This window comes from Dermochelys coriacea, chromosome 8 (genome assembly GCF_009764565.3).
Source record: "Dermochelys coriacea isolate rDerCor1 chromosome 8, rDerCor1.pri.v4, whole genome shotgun sequence".
Taxonomy (NCBI): Eukaryota; Metazoa; Chordata; order Testudines; family Dermochelyidae; genus Dermochelys; species Dermochelys coriacea.
Window position 1 is genome coordinate 10887948 of NC_050075.1, and position 23039 is coordinate 10910986.

The 23039-nt window shown below is 41.0% G+C and overlaps 1 protein-coding gene across 2 annotated transcripts in view; it reads left to right on the forward strand.

The window, feature by feature from the left end:
- The window catches only part of TRPC7 (transient receptor potential cation channel subfamily C member 7), a 158205-nt gene that overhangs the window by 102658 nt on the left and 32508 nt on the right, over positions 1–23039 (forward strand). For both annotated transcript variants that reach the window (XM_043490932.1, XM_043490933.1), the window contains 2 exons: positions 8693–8857; positions 16231–16447. In XM_043490932.1, coding sequence (XP_043346867.1) covers positions 8693–8857; positions 16231–16447 — 382 coding nt within the window. The remainder of the gene's footprint in view (positions 1–8692; positions 8858–16230; positions 16448–23039) is intronic.

Genomic DNA, 23039 nt, shown 5'->3' on the forward strand with positions numbered 1-23039 from the left:
TCCTAAATGCCAGTCTTAATCATTATGCTCATTTGCCTAATGAAAGGGGGGATATTCATCAAATGCATATCCAGCTCCTAAATTACTGGGAAAGGCTCAATTTTAATCCAATTCAATTTTAAGGGGAGGACATCAAATGTTTGAAACCAGAGTGAGGGATACATGATGGATCAGTTGCACCACCATACACCAGGGCTAACTATGGCCTGTTCATAAACTTATCGTTGTTAGTTTAGAATTACTAAGTATCTGCAATAGAATTTCTTGAGAAAGAACTATGCAGTTATCTGAATAGCTTTGTAAGTCATACAAAATTGCCAGGAAACTTTTCTATCTACGTTTTGGACTTAACATTTACGTAGCATTCATATTTTCAAGACACTTTAGAGATAGAGGCCAGAGAGTAACTGGCCTTTGTGTTCATAAATGTACTAGGAGAGGGCACAAGGAGTCTTCCCTCCTTTGCAAGCCCCAACCAAGGGCCAGGCACAATTGCAGTCTCAGCTCCTGGGGAAATACAAACATTGACATCTCCGCATAAACCCGAGGACTCATGTGACTCCATAGGAGGTGAGAAGAAGTGCGGCCATGGCTGTACTTATCTGCACAGGGCAGGACGGTGAGCTGGGGAAAGCAGGTTACATGCTCCTCATGTGCTTTTCTGTGCTCTCTCTGCTGCTGCAGCAGCACTGTCCAGGTAGGACATGGTAGGAGGGAGAATCCCTCCCATGGGTTCAGGGCGTTTCTGCCCTAATCCTGGGCAGTGCACCAGTTCAAAGTGGATAAATACAGAGATGAAAACCACTTGGCACTTACATATTTTCCTTTATTGTTTAAAGGCACAATCTTGCAGTCACTCATGGGGGTGCTCGTCAGAGGAGTCCCATCATCTTCAGTGGCGTCTTCGGCATTCTAGGCACTATTCCTCTGGGTGAGGGTTTCAGGAGTTAGTGCTAGCTGTTTAAAATGAGTTAGTCAAAATTAATGGTAGGTTTAGAGAAGCAATAAGTTAACTGAACACATACATGCTTCATAGTGAAAACATAAGGATTGGTCTAGAGAAATACTACACGGCTCAGGTGCAAGTCATATCTTTGGACATTACACATTTTGTCCTAAAAAAAAACTTGAAAATCTCTCTAGGCAGCTTCCTTTCTAATTCTAATTTGCTGATTAAACATCCCATTTTAAATCTGAATAACATATTGTATATATTGAATTCTGTCAACATTTGTCAGAAGATTTATAGCTAAGGGGGATTTGAGGAGAAGTGACAGGAACATTTGCATCAAAGTACTACTAAAGTCACGAGTTTAGGATTTTACTTTTGGCGTAATTTTTTCAAAGAGATTTAACATTTCATTGATGAGTGTTTGAATTCTTTTTGGCTTCAGTTGTTGACAATTTAGAGCAAAGGTGCCATTAGCAAAGCAAAACAATCCAGTCTGAGTGGATAAGCCCTTTGCACGTAGTAGTAGATATGTCAGAAGGGAAGCAGCATTTCTTTGAGGTTCTGTTTTTCTGTATGAGAGATTCCATTAGTCTGTAGTTGATTTCTGTTTTTACCTGAATCATCATAAAATTACTCAGTTCCCATTGACATATTCATGGCTTTTATGCTTATCATATAAAACAAAAGGCTTTTTTACTTATATATGTACTATATGAATATAGGTTTACACGCTTATGAAGTTAGACACGCTGAATGCTCTTATCTTGACACTTCTCATTTATTACATATAATGTGTGCCAGGGTAATGACGATATTCCTTTGGCAAAGACCATCTTTTTGTTCTGTGTTTGTACAGAGCCTAGCACAATAGGGCCCTAGTCCCTCACTGTAGCCTAGGCACTACCACAATTCAACTAATAAATAATAATGCATCAGTAACAACTGGAACTCTGAGTCCAGATATCCCCTTTGTCCCAGATAATTGGTACTAAATAAAAATGAAGGTGTCAATATATTTAAAATCTCCTCAAACTACAAGAACAATGCAGCTTATTATGCAGTTACAGACACATGACTTTATTATATACTATCCATGAAAATACATGGATATTTTCATGAGAAATCCATGAGAATTTTTAACTAGTCTATTGGGAAAACCGTTGTCTCTTACTGTAAGAACTGTGGAATACTTATCCACCTACAATACATGCATGATAAGCAAGGGTAAATGGCTGTGGTGCATCAAATTATATAGCAATTTGGGAAAGTGAGGATATATCCAGGATGGTATATCATCATAACAGCTTCTGACAATCCTGACTAATTCTGTGAGGAAAATGATCCCTTTGGCCCAATTCAATTCCCAGTAAAGTCCATGGGAGTCTATTTATTTCAATAGGAATTGGATAAGAGTTCCCCTAACAGGTAACAATAGCATGAGAGCTAGGGGGCCCTCAGCTCTGCAATCCACTTCATTTTGTGGAACCCAAGACTGTGGCTTTGGGGGCCTTGATGCCCGTGTTTGGTCTTATGTTCTCACTGTAGGCTGGTGTCTGGGAATATATGTATGTATATATGTACCATATATGTAATTATCAGGTGGTTCCCACTGGATAGACATGATTTATTTTAAACCATGTAACCATCTTGAGCTATGGCAGTGACGGATGTGGAATAAGGACCAAAGGATGCCTCCTAACAGGCGCTGGTGTGATGGGGAGCAGGAAGAGGATTGCTGAAGCAGTTTCTAAACTATATAGCTGTTCAAAGGCGTAGGGCCAGTTAGCACAAATAAGTGTCGCTCCATTGGCTTCAGGGAAGAAAAGCTGATTTACGCAACTCTGAGGAGAACCATGCTGGCTGGTGCCATTAAATGGGTCTAGTTACTCTTTACACCCAATCCAGCTCTGCATGTGAGCCAGGAGCTTGAGTCCATAGTCCTATCTTTCCCGACCCACACAGCCCCATCTCCCCCACTTAGTGCTCCTGACAATGTTAATGACATCTCACTCCCCTGCACAACTCCAGTCCTTGTAGCCAACTTGTTTCGCTTTGCACATTTGCATTATGGGAAGGTAGGCTTTTTTAATACCCCTTCTTCAGTTGAGTACACAAGCACAGCAGCAGCCATAACTTGTTCCTAACAGTCTATGGTGCTTAATTGGGCAAATAGGAGTTGATGGGAGTTCTGCTTGATAGAGCTCTGCAGAACTTGGCCCTCTAGAATTAAATGTAATACATCAAAATTCCTCATTTGCTACAACTTCGGCACCATAAAACCACACTTCCTTTGGTCTGTTTTCAACTCTGTTATCTGGTATCCAGGGCTCAGAAAATAAGCTTTTAGTTTCGTCTTTTAATTTAATGTCAGTGTTGAGCCCCAGAAAGGAAAGTTAAATACATCTGTAATGTAAGCCTTTGATGAGAATCTAAGATCAATTTATGACATTTTGATCAACATAGAGGGAAAGTTAGCATTAGCATAGGGTCACTGAGAATGTCATTAATATCTGATGGAGCAAACATGAAGAAAAATTGCAGTGTTCTATCAGAAAATGAGCGCTTGAATTAATTCTAATCTGCTATCTTCCCTCTCTGATTTCATTCTTCCCTCCTTTTAATATTAGTCAGAAAAAGATTAATGTCGTGAGGGCTTTATGACACATTGCCAATCTAAATTGTGTAGGAGAAAATAAATCGTTCCAATAAATTCAGTTTTTATGGCAATTTCTTCTCATTTTCCACATTTTTTTTCATTTTTCATTGTCGCTGTTTCCAGAAACAATGAAGCAGTAAATAGATTAAAATGTCTGATCATTTCTTTGGGATGGTAACGAACATGCAAACCTGCCGACAGCCATTCCGGGCGCCAGGGCAGAACAGTCAATGGGCCCCCAAGCATGCACAAGCCATGCCCACTGGGACGCATCCGCCTGACATTTGGGCGGTGATGCGCCTGTGCTGGCTGGTGCTCAGCAAGCTGCCGGCTGTCTTGCTGTGGGCACTCTTCTGGCACAGCCAGGGCTTCCACATGCCTGCCTGGTAGGGTTGCCAACTGTCTAATTGGCAAACCCAAAGACCCTTGCCCTGCCCTGCCCCTTTTCTGAAGCCACGCCCCTGTCCTGCCCCTTTTCTGAGGCCCCACCCCCTGCTCCCTCCACCCCCGCCCTCACTCACTTTCACTAGGCTGTGGCAGAGGGTTGGGATGCAGGAGGGGGTGCGGGGTGCAGGATCTGGGAGGGAGTTTGGGTACGAGGAGTGAGGGCTCTGGCTCTGACAGGGAGTTTGGGTGCAGAAGGCAGTGCAGGGGGCAGGCTCTGGGAGGTAGTTTGGGTGTAGGAGGGGGCGAGGGGTGCGGGCTTTGGGGGGGGAGTTTGGGTGCAAGAGGGAGTGCAGGCTCTGGGAGGGTGTTTGAGTATCGGAGAGGGTCAGGGGGTCGGTGCTTACCTCGGGCGGCTCCTGAAAGCAACCAGCACACTCCTCTGGCTGCAGCTTCTAGGTGTGGGGCCCAGGGGATCTCTGCACACTGCTGCCTGCAGACACTGCCCCCACATCTCCCATCGGCCACAGTTCCCAGCCAATGGGAGCTGTGGAGTTGGCGCTTGGGGTGGGGCAGTGGGCGGAGGCCCACTGCCCTGCCAGGGGCTGTAGGGCCATTCCAGCTGTTTCTGGAAGCAGCACAGAGTGAGAGTAGGCAGGAAGCCTGCCTTAGCTCCGCTGCGCTGTGGGGGGCAGTGGCTGGGGGCCCCTGGGTCCTTTTAAATTGCCTTGGCCCTTGGGCAATTGCCCCCTTTGTGCTCCCCCCACCACCACTCCTATCAGTGGGCCTGCTAGCATGAGTCTTTGACTGTCTTTCTGCCAAGGACAACAAAGTTTCTTCTTTTCTGTCATTTCTTATAACACAATTAACAGATTCTTTTCACTTATTCAGAAAAAAGTTTTGCTGTTGCACAGGGCCTACAGCCCATTAGTCTCTAAGGTGCCACAAGTACTCCTTTTCTTTTGACTTTAAATGCAAAGCTTGCAGCCTAATTGATTGTCTTTCCACTTTTCTTTCAGATATAACTTTCATTTATTTGCCATAAGAAGGCAATACTCCAAATAGCATTGACTGGACTGCAAACACTGCATGCATGCTAAGGGGGTCCCCTGTGTACATTGGGGTTGCGTTCTTGAAAAGGGCAATGGATTCTGAAATGACATATACAGGGGAATTTTTCCCCATAAGAAATAATGGAATAAGGGAGGTATGCCTTCACAACTTCACCACACTCACCTATGACAATGCTCTGTTCTCCTAAACAGTGTACCTTTTTACAATGACAGGTTATACAGTACACATTTTACACATAAAACATTGAATAAAATAATGTAGAACCCTACTTACACAATTCAAACACATAAGACATTTTAATACAGTAAATACAGGACAGTAATACAGTATAAAACAGCATCAATTATGCTAAACTTAGGTAGGGGTGGCAGCTGGCTTTTCCGTGGCTAGCTTTTCCGTGGCTGGCTTTTTGGTTGCAGAAGTCTTAAAAAAGGCTTTTATCAACGTCTGCTCTCCTGCATGAATTTCTGAATGATCATAGATCTTCCTGTAGCAAGCCACGGCATCACTGAGAGCCCTGGAGACTTTGGCAGACCATTCACAAAAAGGATCACTGCTCTGTATGATTTCCGTCATCTCATCCAGCAAACAAAAGAAATGGGAGAGATTCTTTGTCGTCAGACTCCTGGCAGAATTCTTGCCCTACGTCATCGTCATGATCGTCCTTGCTTTCTTTGGATATCCGTCGTTGGTCCAGCTCAATCAGTTCCACATTTGTCAGTTGCTCAGTGTCAGACTCCAACAACTCCTGTACATCCTCCTCCTCCACCTCCACTTCCTCGAAGCCAACATTCTTCACCCACTTGACAATTTCTTGCTTGAAAGCAGGAATGGCATCAAATCCCATGAAGCTGTGGACAGCACCTGGCCAGGCACAGCACTAAATACCATTCATACATTGCAAAGTGACCTCTTCCCATGATGCATCAATGTTTTCCACGCCATTCAAAGTGTTGTAGGACTTCCAAAACTCCTTTACACTGGGCTTTCCTTCACCTGCCATCTTCTAAATCAGCATGGAGAACATCCTCCATAGGTAATAAGCCTTGAATGTGGCCAGCAGACTCAAATACAGTATTGTACTGTACAACAGGGGAACATGTTCCAATTGAAGTTGGTCCCAATCCATGCAAACGACGGATATGCGGATTGCCAACGTAAATCGGAACATGTTCCCCTATTGATGAGCATCAACGGATAAGGGGGAGATGTATACTGGGGACCCCCTGTAATTCATAGTCAGATGGACATGGTCACCAATTAAGCTCAGATTTGAAATGCTCACAGTGAACAACTGACCAATTATTTATAGACCAAGAATTTTTTGTTTTAGTTACTTTTGCAAATTTAGATTAATCCATATATTCAAGAAAATTCTGAACTCCCCCAGGGAAAATTTGTGTACAGAAAGAGGCAAAATTTGTTTTGTCAAATAAATTATTCGCTATGAACTGTTTGCTCAGCTCAACTGAGCAGTATTCGTAAATCCAGTTTTTCACAAAGACAGGCCTGAAAGCTTGTCTTTTAATTGAAAAACATATATCAAAGTGCTGTTATTTGCAGAACAGAAATCACCGTTTCACAGTAATCCTAATTAGTATGTTATTGTATTTCAGTCTGCACTAGCAATAAAGAAACAATTAAAAACACATTTTAACCAGTTGTAACTATCCATTATAAACAGATATAAGTGTGATTTTTTTTACCCATGTGCTAGTTATCACAAAGATAGTTCATATGAAAGCACTGGTTAGACTTTCTGTCCTTTTCAGTTTTTAGTGTCATTTTACTATGAATCCATTCAAATCCAGACATTTTTCTTTATTCCCAATTTTGGAAAGACTGGAGAAATATTCTATATTTTTAATCTTCTCTTATTGAATTCCATTTGAAACCCATAAATAGATGACTCTTTCCTCACTAACACAATTAACTACAATAGTAACATATTTCCTTTATCTTTTCTTTTAATTATCCTTATCTTTAATCATAATAAAACATAATTAAAAAGTAGTCACAGTATACATTTTGTAAATTGAATCACTCTGTGGAAAAATGGGAACTAAAGATGCTTAATCTTCTATAATAAAATGATTCCATGAGACCCAATGATGCTGTAATTCTTCCATTAGGAAACTGGTCTCTGGATTGTAAGCTACTAGCATGTTCTTTTCTATGGTGCAGAAAGAATGAAGAATCATCTCAATTTTGGGATAAGAAATATTTATTGTGTGTACATGAGCAGTCTTTTGTATTTTGTATCTCATTTGCTGTTTTGCAGATCTGTGAGTAATGTGCTTCCGTTTATTTTAAAGAGTTTACACTTGCTAATTACAAGGACCAGCCTAACATTTAGTATTATATTGAAACAATAGAATCATGCAAATGTGGGGCGGGGCCTTCTTGTTGGGTCTGTGGGCAGTCAATGTAAATGAAGCAAGTTAACACTAGTGCTGAATAACAAATTCTACTTAGCTACAAAATCTTTATCATCTATGGTCACAGTCCATAGCAACGTTTCATAGCTCCTCTTTACTCAAGCATTGATCCCATCTCAGTTCACTTTTGAAGCTCAAATTGAATATCAAATTGATATTCCCAAATGTATAATTTCTCCCCCCGCCTCCTCTTGCAAGGAGATGTTAATGCTAGTTTAACATTTAAACTAATATGTAGTTAATTTTGTTTTGTACAAAAAAAATTACCCTATACACCCTATAGCCTTTGACAAAGGTTTGATTAAACAGAAGTTTTACTTCACCTCTTTGTTTGTTACATGGAAAATGAAATCTGAACAATGGCTTTGAAACTGTTAATGGCCCTTTTTCTTTACTAAAACCTGGTTTACTTGGTAGCACCATGGTTACCAGAACTGATATATTCATTATGGCCCCAGTTTAGCAGAACACTTAAGCACATGCAAAAGTCCATCCCTATTCATCAAAGCATTTAAGCATGTGCTTAAGATGTTTGCTGAATAGAGATGGACTTAAGCCTGTGAATGGAGTTAAGTGATTGTTGATTTGAGGCTTGTATGCCCTAATTCTAGAGTGGTTATGTATCTTTATATCCTAGTGGCTTTAACGTAGAATCAGCATAAAAATGAGTGAAGTCCTCAGAATTTGTCCCTTTTTCTTCTTATTATTATTAATGGTGATGGTGGTAATGATTATAAAGAGGAAGGGATGCATAGTCCATAGAGCTGTGCTAAAGTTGCAGTCCTCCCAGGAGCTCAGGTTCAAATCCCACCCCTGACATTAGCTCTCTTTTGGCATGGACCACTGTCAGAGACAGGATACTAGATTAATGGGTCATTGGTCTGATTGGATAGCAATGTCTGTCCCTTCAAGAGAAACAGAAGATAGGGGCTGAACAAATGTTGCCAGTGAGCACATATTTAGAGAGACTGATTTGCAATTTTCTGAACAATTATACTATGAGCTCTGGCTGATTACAAAAAAATGAACCATGCTTGGCTCTGGTGGGCTGCAGAACGTACTACAACCAGCTGTCTATCTCCATGCCGCAGTCTGTGTTTGAGGCACAGCAGTTAGCTTTCTGAAATCTCATGCTCTTCGGAAATTCTATAAATACCTTTATTTTTTAATTATTATTTTTTTTTACAGTTTGTTGCTCACCCCAACTGTCAGCAGCAACTGCTCACCATGTGGTATGAAAATCTCTCCGACTTACGTCAGCAGTCTATAGCTGTGAAATTCTTGGCTGTCTTTGGAGTCTCGGTAGGCCTTCCTTTCCTTGCCATAGCATACTGGATCGCTCCCTGCAGCAAGGTACAGACTGGTTAAGGTGCATGTTGTTTATGGTTATTATATTCAGCGCTTGGAATGACGTCAAAAGTCTTTCTAAACTAACATCACAAACAATGTTGTCCTCTGAGATTTGCCATGGGTGAGAACAAGCTCATTGCAAATGCAGCAAGTGAATCATAGAATCATAGAATCATAGAATATCAGGGTTGGAAGGGACCCCAGAAGGTCATCTAGTCCAACCCCCTGCTCAAAGCAGGACCAAGTCCCAGTTAAATCATCCCAGCTAGGGCTTTGTCAAGCCTGACCTTAAAAACCTCTAAGGAAGGAGATTCTACCACCTCCCTAGGTAACGCATTCCAGTGTTTCACCACCCTCTTAGTGAAAAAGTTTTTCCTAATATCCAATCTAAACCTCCCCCATTGCAACTTGAGACCATTACTCCTCGTTCTGTCATCTGCTACCATTGAGAACAGTCTAGAGCCATCCTCTTTGAAACCCCCTTTCAGGTAGTTGAAAGCAGCTATCAAATCCCCCCTCATTCTTCTCTTCTCCAGACTAAACAATCCCAGCTCCCTCAGCCTCTCCTCATAAGTCATGTGCTCTAGACCCCTAATCATTTTCGTTGCCCTTCGTTGTACTCTTTCCAATTTATCCACATCCTTCCTGTAGTGTGGGGCCCAAAACTGGACACAGTACTCCAGATGAGGCCTCACCAGTGTCGAATAGAGGGGAACGATCACGTCCCTCGATCTGCTCGCTATGCCCCTACTTATACAACCCAAAATGCCATTGGCCTTCTTGGCAACAAGGGCACACTGCTGACTCATATCCAGCTTCTCGTCCACTGTCACCCCTAGGTCCTTTTCCGCAGAACTGCTGCCGAGCCATTCGGTCCCTAGTCTGTAGCGGTGCATTGGATTCTTCCATCCTAAGTGCAGGACCCTGCATTTATCCTTATTGAACCTCATTAGATTTCTTTTGGCCCAATCCTCCAGTTTGTCTAGGTCCTTCTGTATCCTATCCCTCCCCTCCAGCGTATCTACCACTCCTCCCAGTTTAGTATCATCCGCAAATTTGCTGAGAGTGCAATCCACACCATCCTCCAGATCATTTATGAGCATGTTTTGAAATTAATCTTCAAAAGTAATAAAGATGGGGGTGGAGGAAATGGAAAATCTGAGCAAACAAGCGGGAAGGAAAGAATGGAAATAGGAAAAAAATGGGAACGGGTGAAAGAATTTGAATGGGATACAGAAGGAGAAGAAAAAAGAGCAGAAAGGGTGGATAACTTGGGGAAAACATTTCTTGTCTCTTTGCCCATACTAACATTTGTTCCTATCTGTTTCCATTTTTAACCTGTTTTTCTGTCCTTCCTCCTCTCTGCCAGGGTACTTACTTGTGTGTGTGTGTGTGTGTGTGTGTGTGTTTTACTATTTCTTTCTCCTGTTTTTCTTTTTAGTTAGTGGTATCATGGGACACCATAAAAATGAATTAGCAGTCCATGACAATCAGATTGTTGAATGTCAAGTAGAAGAGTAGATTAAGTCACTGTACCTAATAGCATAATATGGCCCAGTTTCCAAAACTTGGGAGGGCGAAGATGTGGAAACATTAAAAGTTGTTCTGTATCTGTGTTAGACATCCAGGGATTGACAGTATTAAATTCTGCTGAAAGTTCTATTAAGAAGAGCTAGAGGGGAAGGGTACCTGAGTCAGCCATCAGTTGGTCATTAAGTTTGAACAATTGCCTGCAATAGGGTTCTGTGATGGAACTTCTATCCTGAGAGAAAGTGCTCAGACAAGGGGAAATAAATGTGCTTATGGTTGAGCAATAAATAGCTTTTTCACTACTTTGGGTGGGGGAAGAAGAACATTTTTTACTGAACAACAGTTGGCTACATCATCCACTGTATCTCCAGGACAGGGCTTGTCAAACCTATTTAAAAGTAATAGAAGTAATGGCTAGCTGATTCAGTCCTCACAACGTTTGGTCCCATTTCCTTTAAATGCCTGTAAGGAATTCTTTCTATGTTTGCCAAGTCCAAAAGATTACAGTTCCACTGGTGGGTATTAAGAAAGGACTATAATTTTCAAAAGACCAATCTTCTAAAAAATGTAGGGCTTCTAGAACAGATGAGACTATAAGTGATGTTTAATACTCAACATCCTTCAAAATAACGACTGACTAGTTTCTATTTCTCAAGCTAATTGAGAATGTGAACACTTTGTCATCAAATTTCATCACATTTAATCAAAACCACATTTTTATCAATGCTGGCTGTTAATATGACCCAAATAATAAGTTCCATTATTAAACAACTTGGAATGCTGACTACAAGAGTTAGTCCTGTCCAACACTGAGGGTAGCTTCTAATACACCAGTTCTTAAAATGTATCTGCCAAATCTTGCAGTCTTTGGTTGGAGCCAAATTTCATGCTCCAGAGTAATCAGAGCAACTCTGCTGCTAGTGTATCGAAGAACAGAACTTGCCTCTAAATGAAAACTTCTCTGCACTCAGCTATACAGACCAGTTGGCACTAGAAGCAATATGGCCCCTGGCTCTTTTATTCATTTATCTCTGAAAGGGGAGCAGATTATTGATTTTATCCCAAACTTTACAGACAATATCCCATTCCAGTATGATACATTAACAGGAGTCAGACTAGCCCGCCTTGACATTAGTTTGTGAACTGCTAATGGTTTGGAGGCTGCCATTGTGTGCTGTGTGAAATCTAAGCTTTACAGAACAGTTTAAGTCTCTAGCCCTGATGGTTAGGAAGGAGTATAAACCAATGCTGGAATATCTTCTCTGAGAGGTGCCTCTAGATGGCTTGTTGATTCTTAAACCTAATGATAATTCCTATGGCAACATTATTAACTATTTCACTGCTAATCAAAGGAAGCAAAAGAGAAGAGGGAGGATGGAATTCTGAAGCTCTGCCCAATCCACTGGTAGTGGTACCTAATTTTGGTGCCCTGAGCAGGTAGACCTTGGGTTGTGTATGGATCTTAAAGGACTACCACAGCTACATTTTCCAGGCTGACCAAAGCTGGTATATCATTCAAACACTTTTGAGTGCTACATTCACTAATTTACAATGTTCTCTCTCAGTGTACAAATTGTCATGTGGCTTTCACACATTGGTGCACTGCAAATGAAGGGCCAGACCCTCAGCTGGTCTAGCAATGGAACTATTTTAATTTATACCAGCTGAGTATCTAGCCCCAACTTTTTCTTCCAGTTAACTTTTTTCACACCTACCCCTTTAAAAAGCATTCTTAATATTTAAAAATGTCTATGCTTTTCCTTCAGCCGTGCATTTCTTTACATTGTTCCCCACCTCTGTGACTCAATTATTTCCTATTTTAGAACCTTTCATTTCCCTTCTATGTATTTGATATTGTCTTGTTTGTATTTGTTTTCTCTCTTTGATAGGTCTCCTAGCTTTATTTCTTTTCAAAATATATATAACGGATGTTCAGTCCTGAAACAAGCTGTTCTTTTGAAATGACTCTTTGCAATTTGTATTCTGTGATTGTTGCTGTCCACTTTGCCAGTGACAATCAACCACAAGCCAGATTCCAAGAAGCAGTTCTGTTTGATGAAAAGCAATGTTTTGAATCAATAAGGTAATGGGGACAATAGTACAAACAAGTAGGTCATGCACCCAGAATTTAACTAGATTGTGCCTTATATATAATTGTCATAAGGCACTGAGTTATTTGAAAGAATTAATGTTTCATCAGTTTTCTACAAAAGATTCCACTCAACACTTCCAGCTCCTACAACATTCAGATAAAAATGAGATTTCTTTGAAGATATGAAAAACTGCACTTCAAGAAAAAACTCCACTAAGCTTCCTTCAGTAATGCAATGGATAACTGTTTTAAGGGTCCATTGGCAGAAGGGAGCACCTAATAATTCATAGGCAATTTATAGTCCACTGGAGATCTCTCCTCCCCTTTTTAATTCAGAATAGAACTGGGAACATATAAATTAAAAATGAGTTTTCTTAAGAAGTTCCAGGCAATGATCAATATGCCCATAGTCGCCTTAAGGCCTTTCTTATTTGTGATTGTCTTGGCCTGACTGGTGTTTATATGGAAAATTATATTCTATGTGAGGTATAGTTCCAGAGTCTTATCCTATGGCCCCCTCTACACTAACAGAAATTTTCAAAAAATTCCCACTGCTACTAACACCAGCAATGGTGTTAAAAACTTTGGAAGTACTAGTGTAAACATCTGCCAGTCTTTGTGTGCAACTATCTGACAAGACTGGGCTTAAAATGGCATTTGCAGCAGGTGAACTGTCTACATGAGGGCTCAGACTGGTGGAACTGAACCAATATTAGAAGTGCTGGGAAATTTTTGAAACATTTCCTATGTATAGAAGGGTCTGTCTCTCCAGGATTACTGCCAGCTCCTAACTTGTCGTATTGAACTGTTCACCCCCACTTTTAGCCACTTATTCACCTGCATACGGTCTATGCATCTGCTCACACAAGTCCCTGATTCCAGGAAGCATCCCTATTTAGGACAGTAGCTAAGCACAAGCTTAACTTTTAGTATGTGTTTACAGGCTATCTTGAAAGAAAGAGAGCACTTAAGCATGTGCGTAGGTCTTTCCTGAATTGGGGCCATGGTTAGGTGATTCATTCACCATTCTTTCACTCACCAGACTCCTATTTTTTCAGAGATTTTTCCCAAAAAGTTCTTGGTAGTGATGCATGTCAGCCCTGAAGGAGGCATCCACAAAGTCTCTAGAGAACCACACTTCTATGCTCCAATGGGTAGCGCCTCACATCTCTATTCATCTTACTTTCTATACCATTTTTTCTCTGTAAAATCAGATGGAAGAGAAGTAGCAGAACAGCAAGAAAGATCAAAAAATGAAACATTAAATCCTCCTAAATTGCATTCCATAAATGCTTCCCTCCCCCAATCTATTGCAAACAGAATCAGGTTCCTTCCATTGTTGTGAAGTAAGGGGTAGATGAAAAATGAGTTGAAAGGGGGGGACAATAATACTTCTCTTGTTTGAAACCTCAAAACAAATCTTTTCGGTTTTGTTTTGAGGTTTGGAGCAAGGTTTCTGTGGGTTCTACATCGTACGAATGAGTTCTTCCTCACTTTGTCTTAAACTTGACCAAATTTAACATTTAAGCACGGAATGCTTTCCTTCAGATCTGAACCCAGACAAGAAAGGTCAAGACCTGGAGAGCTACAGATTCTAGGCCCAAATGTTGCAAACCAGTAGATAGTCTTATGACACTGATCAGTTTCAGTGACAGTTCTCTGAACAGAAATGAATGCTGAAATACAGATGGAAACCAACTTAAACAATTTATACTGCATTTATTTATAAATGGATCAGAGACCATGGGGGTTTCCTCAGAGGAGGTACCAACACATACTCCAACATATAATGTAAACCCTTATTCCCATGACTGAGGCCCACTGAAGTCAATGGGTCAATAGGGTGGTTCACATGAGTAAGAGTTTGCACAATTGGTTCCATAGGCTGTACCTACTCTAGGATATTTTTGCCAAACTTCTGCCATTTCTACCAGCAATTCAGCTTTCTCAGTGGTAGCAATATAGCGGGAGTGGTAGTATAAGCATCATATCAGTACTAAACCTTCATAAAGCATGTGTACATGACAAGTCTTTAAAATAGCAGCGGCTGATGCTTTCTTATACTAACACACCCACTGTTCCTGGTGATGGGGAACTGAATCAGCAGTAGCAGTAGTGGGACACTTTTGCAAAATCTCTTAGCTTAGACAAAGCTATCATTTGCTGTGGCAACTCAGAACTCAATTTAATAAAGCACTAAGCCAGTGTTTAAGCATTTCTAATTGACCTCAGTGGGACATCAGCAGGTACTTAAATGCTCCCCTGCTGTAGGGCTGAGATAAGGATCACATTTTTCTATTCACACATTTGGAAAACTCTTTCAGGAATTTGATCTGACTTAAATTTTTCAACAGGTTAACCAGCTTCGGCAATCTTTTAAAAGATATATTTTCAATTTTAGAAATTCAGACACTAGAAAGACATAAGAAACTGAACAATGCTAATTTTTGTTAAAGCTAAAGAATCTTGGCATAGTTATTTACTGGGTTTTAAAATATTTATGGTTTCATATTGTGCTATAGTCAGACTCTACAGAAACAGTTAATGAACTAGAGTAAAGCAGTAGAGAGATTTAACCACTGAAACCCATTTCAAAGACTAGAGAGGGAGCTCTTTCTTGAGGAATTGATTGCTTAGAAGGGGGGAAGAAAGAGAGGGGAATTTAGTGTCTGGACTCTTCCCACATCTCTTCTCTGTTTAAGGATCAAAACATTAGATACAAATCAAGGTCGTGAAAATAATCCTTCATCTCCAATACAAAGGAGGCATTGGTCCAAGAGTAAATAATCACACGGCTAGCTCTGACATATTCTTTCAGGGGTAATATATTCTTAATTCAAGAGAAATTCATAAAGAGTTAAGGGTTATCTAATTAGCCAACTAGGTAACAGTGTTTCTCAATAAGGATGAGAGAAAAGTTAGTTACTCTGAAAAGAACTTGGTTCAGATTAATGCTTACACCACTTCTGCATTTATTGTACTAAAATAGGTCATTGTGGTATATTGAGAAACTCAGTAAATGCTGTAATAATTACAGTAGACAATTAACATACTGATGCATATGAAGAGTGTTATCAAAGAACTTTTTATAGAAAATAGTGTGTCAGACAAGTTAATGAGAGATCTAATGAGATCGAATGAGAGATCTACTAGATAATCAGATTTCAGAGTAGCAGCCGTGTTAGTCTGTATCTGCAAAAAGAAAAGGAGGACTTGTGGCACCTTAGAGACTAACAAATTTATTTGAGCATAAGCTTTCGTGAGCTACAGCTCAGCTATCACAGAGATTTATTATACTAGCACAGGACCAGTTTAGGCTGTGGTGAGGGAGAGGAGAATTAGGTCCAGAATAGTCTAAGATGCACTGTGTTTTCATATCTATATATCTATATAAAAATACACACAGACATATATAAAATATATATCCTTGTTCCTTTCTGCCTTAGAGTGAACAGGACAATTTGGATATCATGCAAACATCTGTGGGTAGTAAAAGAGAAATGTAACATTGTAAGATGAACAGTTAGCCTAATTCATAATGCCCTGCACATGATCTGGAAGAAGCAAAGAACAAGCTTTCTATAGATTCTATGTATTATTTTAATACATGAAGAGTAGCTCAGTTCTGGAGTTTTCAGCAAACTTCCAAAGACTAAGTACTTTCATCTGTTATAGAGAGAAAAACTAGAAAACATGGGAACTAGACCAGGAAAATAATAATAAAACTTTTGTCTTGTACACATTTTCTTTTCAGCTGGGACGGATCCTCCGAAGCCCTTTCATGAAGTTTGTGGCACATGCAGTTTCTTTTACAATCTTCCTTGGACTGTTAGTAGTGAATGCCTCAGATCGGTTTGAAGGAGTGAAAAATCTTCCCAACGAGACCATCACGGATCATCCCAAACAAATATTTAGAGTAAAAACTACTCAGTTCTCATGGACAGAATTGCTAATCATGAAGTGGGTTTTAGGTAAGTAAAAATTGTATCATCTTCTAATCCTCCAGTGAAGTCCAGAATATCATGATAGGAAATAACTGACGAATTGTTGATAGTGATCTGCCAAAGAAAAACACTCTGAAATAAATGTGGATACGGATGAGGTCAGTGGCACAATCCATTGACTTCAATAGGGTCGGGGACAGCTCTATCTTGGTCACAGCTGCAGAATGCACTGAGCAACATCTGGCAGATGCATACTTTATTCAAGTGATGCTGAATGCCTCAGGCAAACCCTGCTCTGTTGGTTTAATCGGGACATCTCTTTCAACGCATAGGGGAAAAGATACTTTTTATAGATAATGCTAGTTCTCTACAGGTTTCTCTATTGGTTTTCAGAGTAATTTCTGTAGAATCCTATTAGTTTAAATTCTGCTAAATTACACACAACCTTTTCCTGAGAGGAATGGTAACGTAGCAAATGAATGAGAGCCTGGCAATCAAATGGTTTAAAAGAAAAACAAATGATGAGTGAAGCACTGAAATAGATTATATCTGAAATGATTAAAGAGTGATGCAGATCCATTTTGATGAATGTTGCCAAGCATTAAGTTAAACACGTATTGTCCATGGGGAGTATTTTTGTTTTGCTTTGTTTTTTCTCCTTCCTCTGAAGCATCAGAGGTGGCCATGGCTGAAGATGAGACACTGGACAGGATAAGCCAGTGCTCTAAAGTGACACCGAATGTTCCCACTCTTTCACGTGCTTAGCTGGCTGGTTCTTGCTCATAATGCTCAGGGTCTAACTGATCACCATATGGGGGGTTGGAAAGGAATTTTTCCCCAGGCCAGATTGGCAATGATCTGCTTTGCTGGGGAAAAGGAGGGGTTGTCTTCCTTTGAGGCACTCGATGCAGGTCACTTATTGGGATTATCTGGGTACATCTCACTCAATCAATTCCCTGCCATTGCAGGGGCCTCAGGCATTGGTGCACCTCAGTCCCTCCTATTCCCTGCCTGTGGTCTGGTCTCCTGTGGAAACCTTCCCACTCATGGGGTTCCAGAGTGCAGGCTCCAGCCCAAGCCTGAACATCTGCACTATGATTTTACAGCACAAGCCCCATGAGCCCGACACAAGCCAGCTGACACAAGCCAGCCACGAGTGTAGACATACCCTAATACTTTGGTCTAATTTTGGATATTGGGTTTAGCGTGCAGTTGCTCAGTGGCAGGGCCAGCTCTAGGATTTTTGCCCAAGCAAAAAAATGTTTGGCCTCCCCCGCATTTTTTCATGCCCCCTGCCCCCAGCTCTTCCCTAGCTCTGCCCCTTCCCAACCCCTTCCCCAAATTCCCAGCCCCGCCTCCTCCCCCGGGTGTGCCACATTTCCCCCTCCCATTGCTTCCTGTGGCTCCCTCCCGCAACTCCCCCCCGACTTAGCTCACCTCTGCTCCGCCTGCTCCCCTGAACACGCCGCCGCTCCGCTTCTCCCCACTCCCCCTCAAGCAAGGGAGAGGCAGTGCATTCAGGGGAACAGGCAGAGTGGAAGTGAGCAAGGTGGGGGGGAGTGCAGGAAGTAACAGGGGGGAGGGGTAGAGGAACCACTCCCCGCCCCAACTCACCTCTTCTCCACCGCCGCTGCCTCCGCCGAGTGCACCACCACTTGGCTTCTCCTCCCTCCCTCCCCACAGGCTTGCCGCGCCAAACAGCTGTTTCGCGTGCGGCAAGCCTGGGAGGGAGGAGGGAGAAGCGGAGTGGTGGCGGCACGCTCAGGGGAGCAGGCGGAGGCGGAGCGGAGGCGAGCTGGGGTGGCGGGGACACATTTCTAGGGGTGGCATGGCCGGCGCCGGAATGCCACCCCTAGAAATGTGCCGCCCCAAGCACCTGCTTGTTTTGCTGGTGTCTAGAGCCGGCCCTGCTCGGCAGTGTTGGTGGCCTGTGATGCACAGGTGGCCAGACTAAATGAGCTGATAGTTCCGTCTGGCCTGAAACTATGACTTTCAACAGAGCCATAAATTAAACTGCTGATGAGTTTCAGATAAGTTTGCAGTGGTGTTCGAAGTCCTGCAGAGCGAGAAGATATTGATCTACTTGCTTACTGCTTACTTACCACTTGCAAGCCCCATTACCCTGGACCACCAGTCTCAAAAGGCTGACCTTGTTGATTCTGACTTCACAGTAGCTATTTTCCTCAACATATTGTTTGATGATGTGAGAGAAGAATCAAGGCTAAATAGCTCCCTAGTTCCATCCAAGTGGTTGGAATTACACCAGTGTAAGAGCAGAATCAGGCCCCTTATATCTCCTGGCCTGGTCACAAGTTTATTGTTCTCTGGCTTTGCAGTAAGCAGAATTACCTACAGGATATTGGATAGAGAAAAAGAATAGCTGGCATACTGGACAGAATAATGTATGAATAATTTATTTTTAAAGTGATATTAAAAGAGTTTGGAGGAGATGATTAGGTTTTGGCCAGGGTATTCTTTTTATAGGTTGCTGGTATCTGACTTCTTGCGGTAGGAAGAAAACATTAGCTGAAAGCAAATTATTTCCGTTTTCTAGGAGAAGGAAAGCGGGTTCTTTACACAGACTTCTGAGGTATAATGAGATTTTCGGATTACATCTCTATTCTCTCAGAATAACTCCCCACATCCCACCACCAGCGTGCGCTGTATTCGCTGGACGGGGGAACCTACCATTTCACTCATATTCCATTCACATTGTTTCAGTGAAACCAAGAGGATATAACCAAATTACCCTTATCCTGCACCTCATAACGTGATTGTCCTTAAAAAGAGTGCAGTTGGTTGGAAACTAGGTGGGTTCGAAGCAGGTGTGGGACTCTAATTGTTATTAAGAGTTTTCTGGTGATGGCAGTTAAAGAGCTTTACTGGGATCCTTGCCTTTAGCACCATGCACTTTCTGACTGCTGTAGTTCTAGTCACTTTTCATTTAACCATATCATCAGATTCTGTAACATGCGAAACTCATATTCACATATCCCATTTGTTGCTGGGCTTGTTCTTTGGAAACTTTGGAAAGAACCTGTGACGGTAACCATCTTTTCTAGCATCTCCTCTCTATGGATCCAACAAGCCACCTACCACATAGTGACAGTATGTAGCAAAGCAGAGCACGGTGAGTAAGGAAATACACTTCACTACACTGCAAGGTGCAATTCCAACACTTTCACTATAGACTTGAGCCAAAGCCCACTGATGTAAATAGAAAAGCTCTCACTAGGTTTTGTCATCAGTGGATTTGGGATCAGTCAGGGTCACACAACTTTTATTAATGTAATTTTATACACTAAATGTTTATTTCTCTCCTACATTACACTGCACTCATTGCCTCAGCCCATTTTCATGGCAATAAGTCATTTTTTCTTTAAAAGTTTTATATATTATTATTTTTATTTTTTAAAAAAGAATAGCTCACAGGCATTAACACGGCTTAAGGCCCACAAATTCTAGTTACAGCAGTGACCCTTACAACTTGTTTGTTTTGGTTATCTCAATATTTGCAGCTAAAATGACCACAGGTGATGCTATAAATGCTGAGGTGGAATTATTTAGATAGCTCAGCCATTTTCTGAAGTGAGTAGCTCATATTCACGGGGGACTATACAATGTAATTAGGGCTGGTTGCGCATTTTCTGTCCAAATTTTTCTTTCTACAGAACTGGATTTTTCAACTAAACGAAAATGTTTGCAGAGTGTTTGACTTTTTAGACATTTTTCATCAGAGAATCAAAAGCTCAAATCCTGAAATTTAATGGCCAAAACCAACAAGAATTTTTCAATGCTCAGAAGTTTTCGACTGATTGTTTTTTCAGTGTTTCCCAAAATCTTTTTTTAATATGGGGGGGGGGAATATTATGGTTATTGGCTGGAAAAAACTGGAATATATTCAAGTGGCCTTTTTTCAATAAGAACTCAAAATTTTCCACTGGAATTTTTTTTTTGAATTTTCCTTGGGGGAAAAAACACTTTCTGACTAGCTCTAATAATAATAATAACCAAAATTCAGTTAGACGGACTATGACTGCCACTGTGTTTTAGTTATATCCAGTGTCTCTGGCTCACTACCCATCAAAATACTGCTATCTACCAGTGGGGTCTGATTTTAGTTATTAAAGTGATTAAAAACTGAGCTAGATTCTCAGACCGTGTAAATCGGCATTGGTCCATCAATGCAGCTAAACAGATTTACACTAGATGAAAATCTAGCTCAATACATGTTCAAAATAACCTATCAGACTTTTTCCTCTTCCATGCAAAGTTCAACTGGCATTTGTACTTTTAGGCCTCAGGAAAGGAAGTTCAGTGCTTGGTGTGAACACTGTTATCATTAGTGATCTGTCTTTCTCAATCACTGACTCTTAAGTCCTTGGGAGAAATTGCTGTTATAAATGCCAGCCTTATTTTAACTTGATCTAAAGTATCTTCAAGTGTTTCATATATCAATAGGGAGTGAGCATTGTGGTACTTGTGTCCATTTAATTATAGTCAAAAAATAATAGTCTCCAGCGAGCTGTTAGATGGAAATCTGAGAGTAGTGAGAGCTGTACTTCAAGGATGAAGTACCTGGAGAGCTAGTGAACCACCTTATCTCTTTATATGAAACTATTATGGATAAAGATCCCACACATAAGCATACACAGAAACACCTCCCAAAAGAGAGACAAGTGCATATGGCTGCTGAGGTATATTAACTCCAACACCTGTGTGCCAGATACACACATCTGGAAATGTAGGGCATTACAGAGTCCTCATTCCACAGTTACTGTACTCATAGTGAGTTGTGGAGGTATCTATCAGGAATGAAGTTCATAATACGAGTAATACTCTGCTTTTAACTCATATCCTCCATGTTTTTGTTTTTGTTTTCCTTCCTCCTTCATCCTATGACAGTGATGATGAATGCTGATGACACATAACTTGTTCCTACTTCAGCCAGTCATTTTCAGGTAATTAGTTCCTGGTCCCTTGGTCTTAATTCTTTTTGGGAAAATTGGCTGATTGAGTTATCTGGCTTCCATCCAGTAAAATAATGAGATGTGTTAAAAGTGACATTATCCCATGATAACGTGACGCTGTTAACATATTGCATGGTGGCCAGGACACTGGCCGGAAAAGAAATCTTGCTGGAGATACAAAATCCACAGAAGATTTTGACTTAAGTGTACATGTGTTGAGAGCAAAATAATCCATAGTAAAATTCAGATTAGAGTTGGACAAAGATGAGAATTCTGCTTTATGTTCCCAACTATACACTGTGAAGGTGATAATTTACAATAAATCCATCCCATAGTTATTGTCTAAACATGACAATTTAAAAGGAGGGAGAGAAAATAGTGTTTTAGGCTGGTTAGCAGTTCATCTGTGCAAAATTCTGCTCTTAAACACACACAAAGAGCTTGATTCTCTATAGCCCTGCAGCTTGTATAGTCATTTGCCCCAGTACAAACTGGGTGTAAAACATTATCAGATTGGAATCATAGTGTTTGACACTCACGTTGTCCAGTGCATTTCAGTTGTGCTTGCCCTACCAGTGCAGTGACATCAATGGGAGCTCCAGACACATAGAGTAAGCACTCCCAGAGCTGAGAAATACTGTGATTATCTGAGAGGAGAATTTTGCCCTTTCGGTACATGCCTCCAACAATACTCACAAGTTTGCTCTTGGGGCATGTCCTTTACTGCTCTTGTTCTGCTGCCTGTTTTAGCTAAGATCACCCTTTTTATTATCTTCAGGTGAGAAAGAAAGTCTTTAAGACTGAGATTTTCAAAGGAGGCTGTGGGAGTTAGGTACCCAATTCCTGACTGAAATCCAAAAGGTTTTATGTAGAAAAGCAAAACCCTAGAGCAAAAGCAGTTGCACAGGTTAAGTTCAGAACAGATGTATTCTGAACACAACTGCTCTCATTAACCACACAATCACAATCACTGGGAGGGCTCCAAATCTGTCTATCTTCATCAGATCATTGGTGATGTACAGTATCAGGTCAGTAGATGTAATAATTAGCGCAAAAGTCACTTGCTGTTCCCTCTAGTGTAAAGGGGGGTAATAGTTCTTCCCTTTGTGTGCTTCCTCTATATTTACTATCCTGTTTCTGTGCCTATAGTCTGGCTCTCCTTTCTTTACTGAACCTTGAACGAATATATGTGTCTAAAGTGATACTTCCGATGTATTTTCCCCTTGGAAGAACATTCATAAAATAGAAGTGGAATCTATGCGTCAGATTCTTTCCTTGCTTATACCCATGCAACCCCATTGGTTTCAGTGCAGTTTCATGGGTGTAACTTGGGGCAGAATTTTTCCCTGTGCCTTTAATTTACACAAACTTCAGATGACCCCAAAGCAAGCACAATTATGGTAAAAGGAATAAAATGCCATCAATTTCTGATAGCTGCTAATGATCTATTCCTTCACATTCTCATCTTGGTCATCTTGTTTTTATTGCATCCTACCATTCTTCATACCATGAATCTCCTAGCTGCTTTTATTAATCTACAATATTTTTATCTAAAGCAAAGGTTTTGGTGAACCTGTCAGAATTTATCATTATGCTCTTCTGCTTTCTTGCATGGACTTTCGGCAGTGTAGTTATATAGAATGATCCTC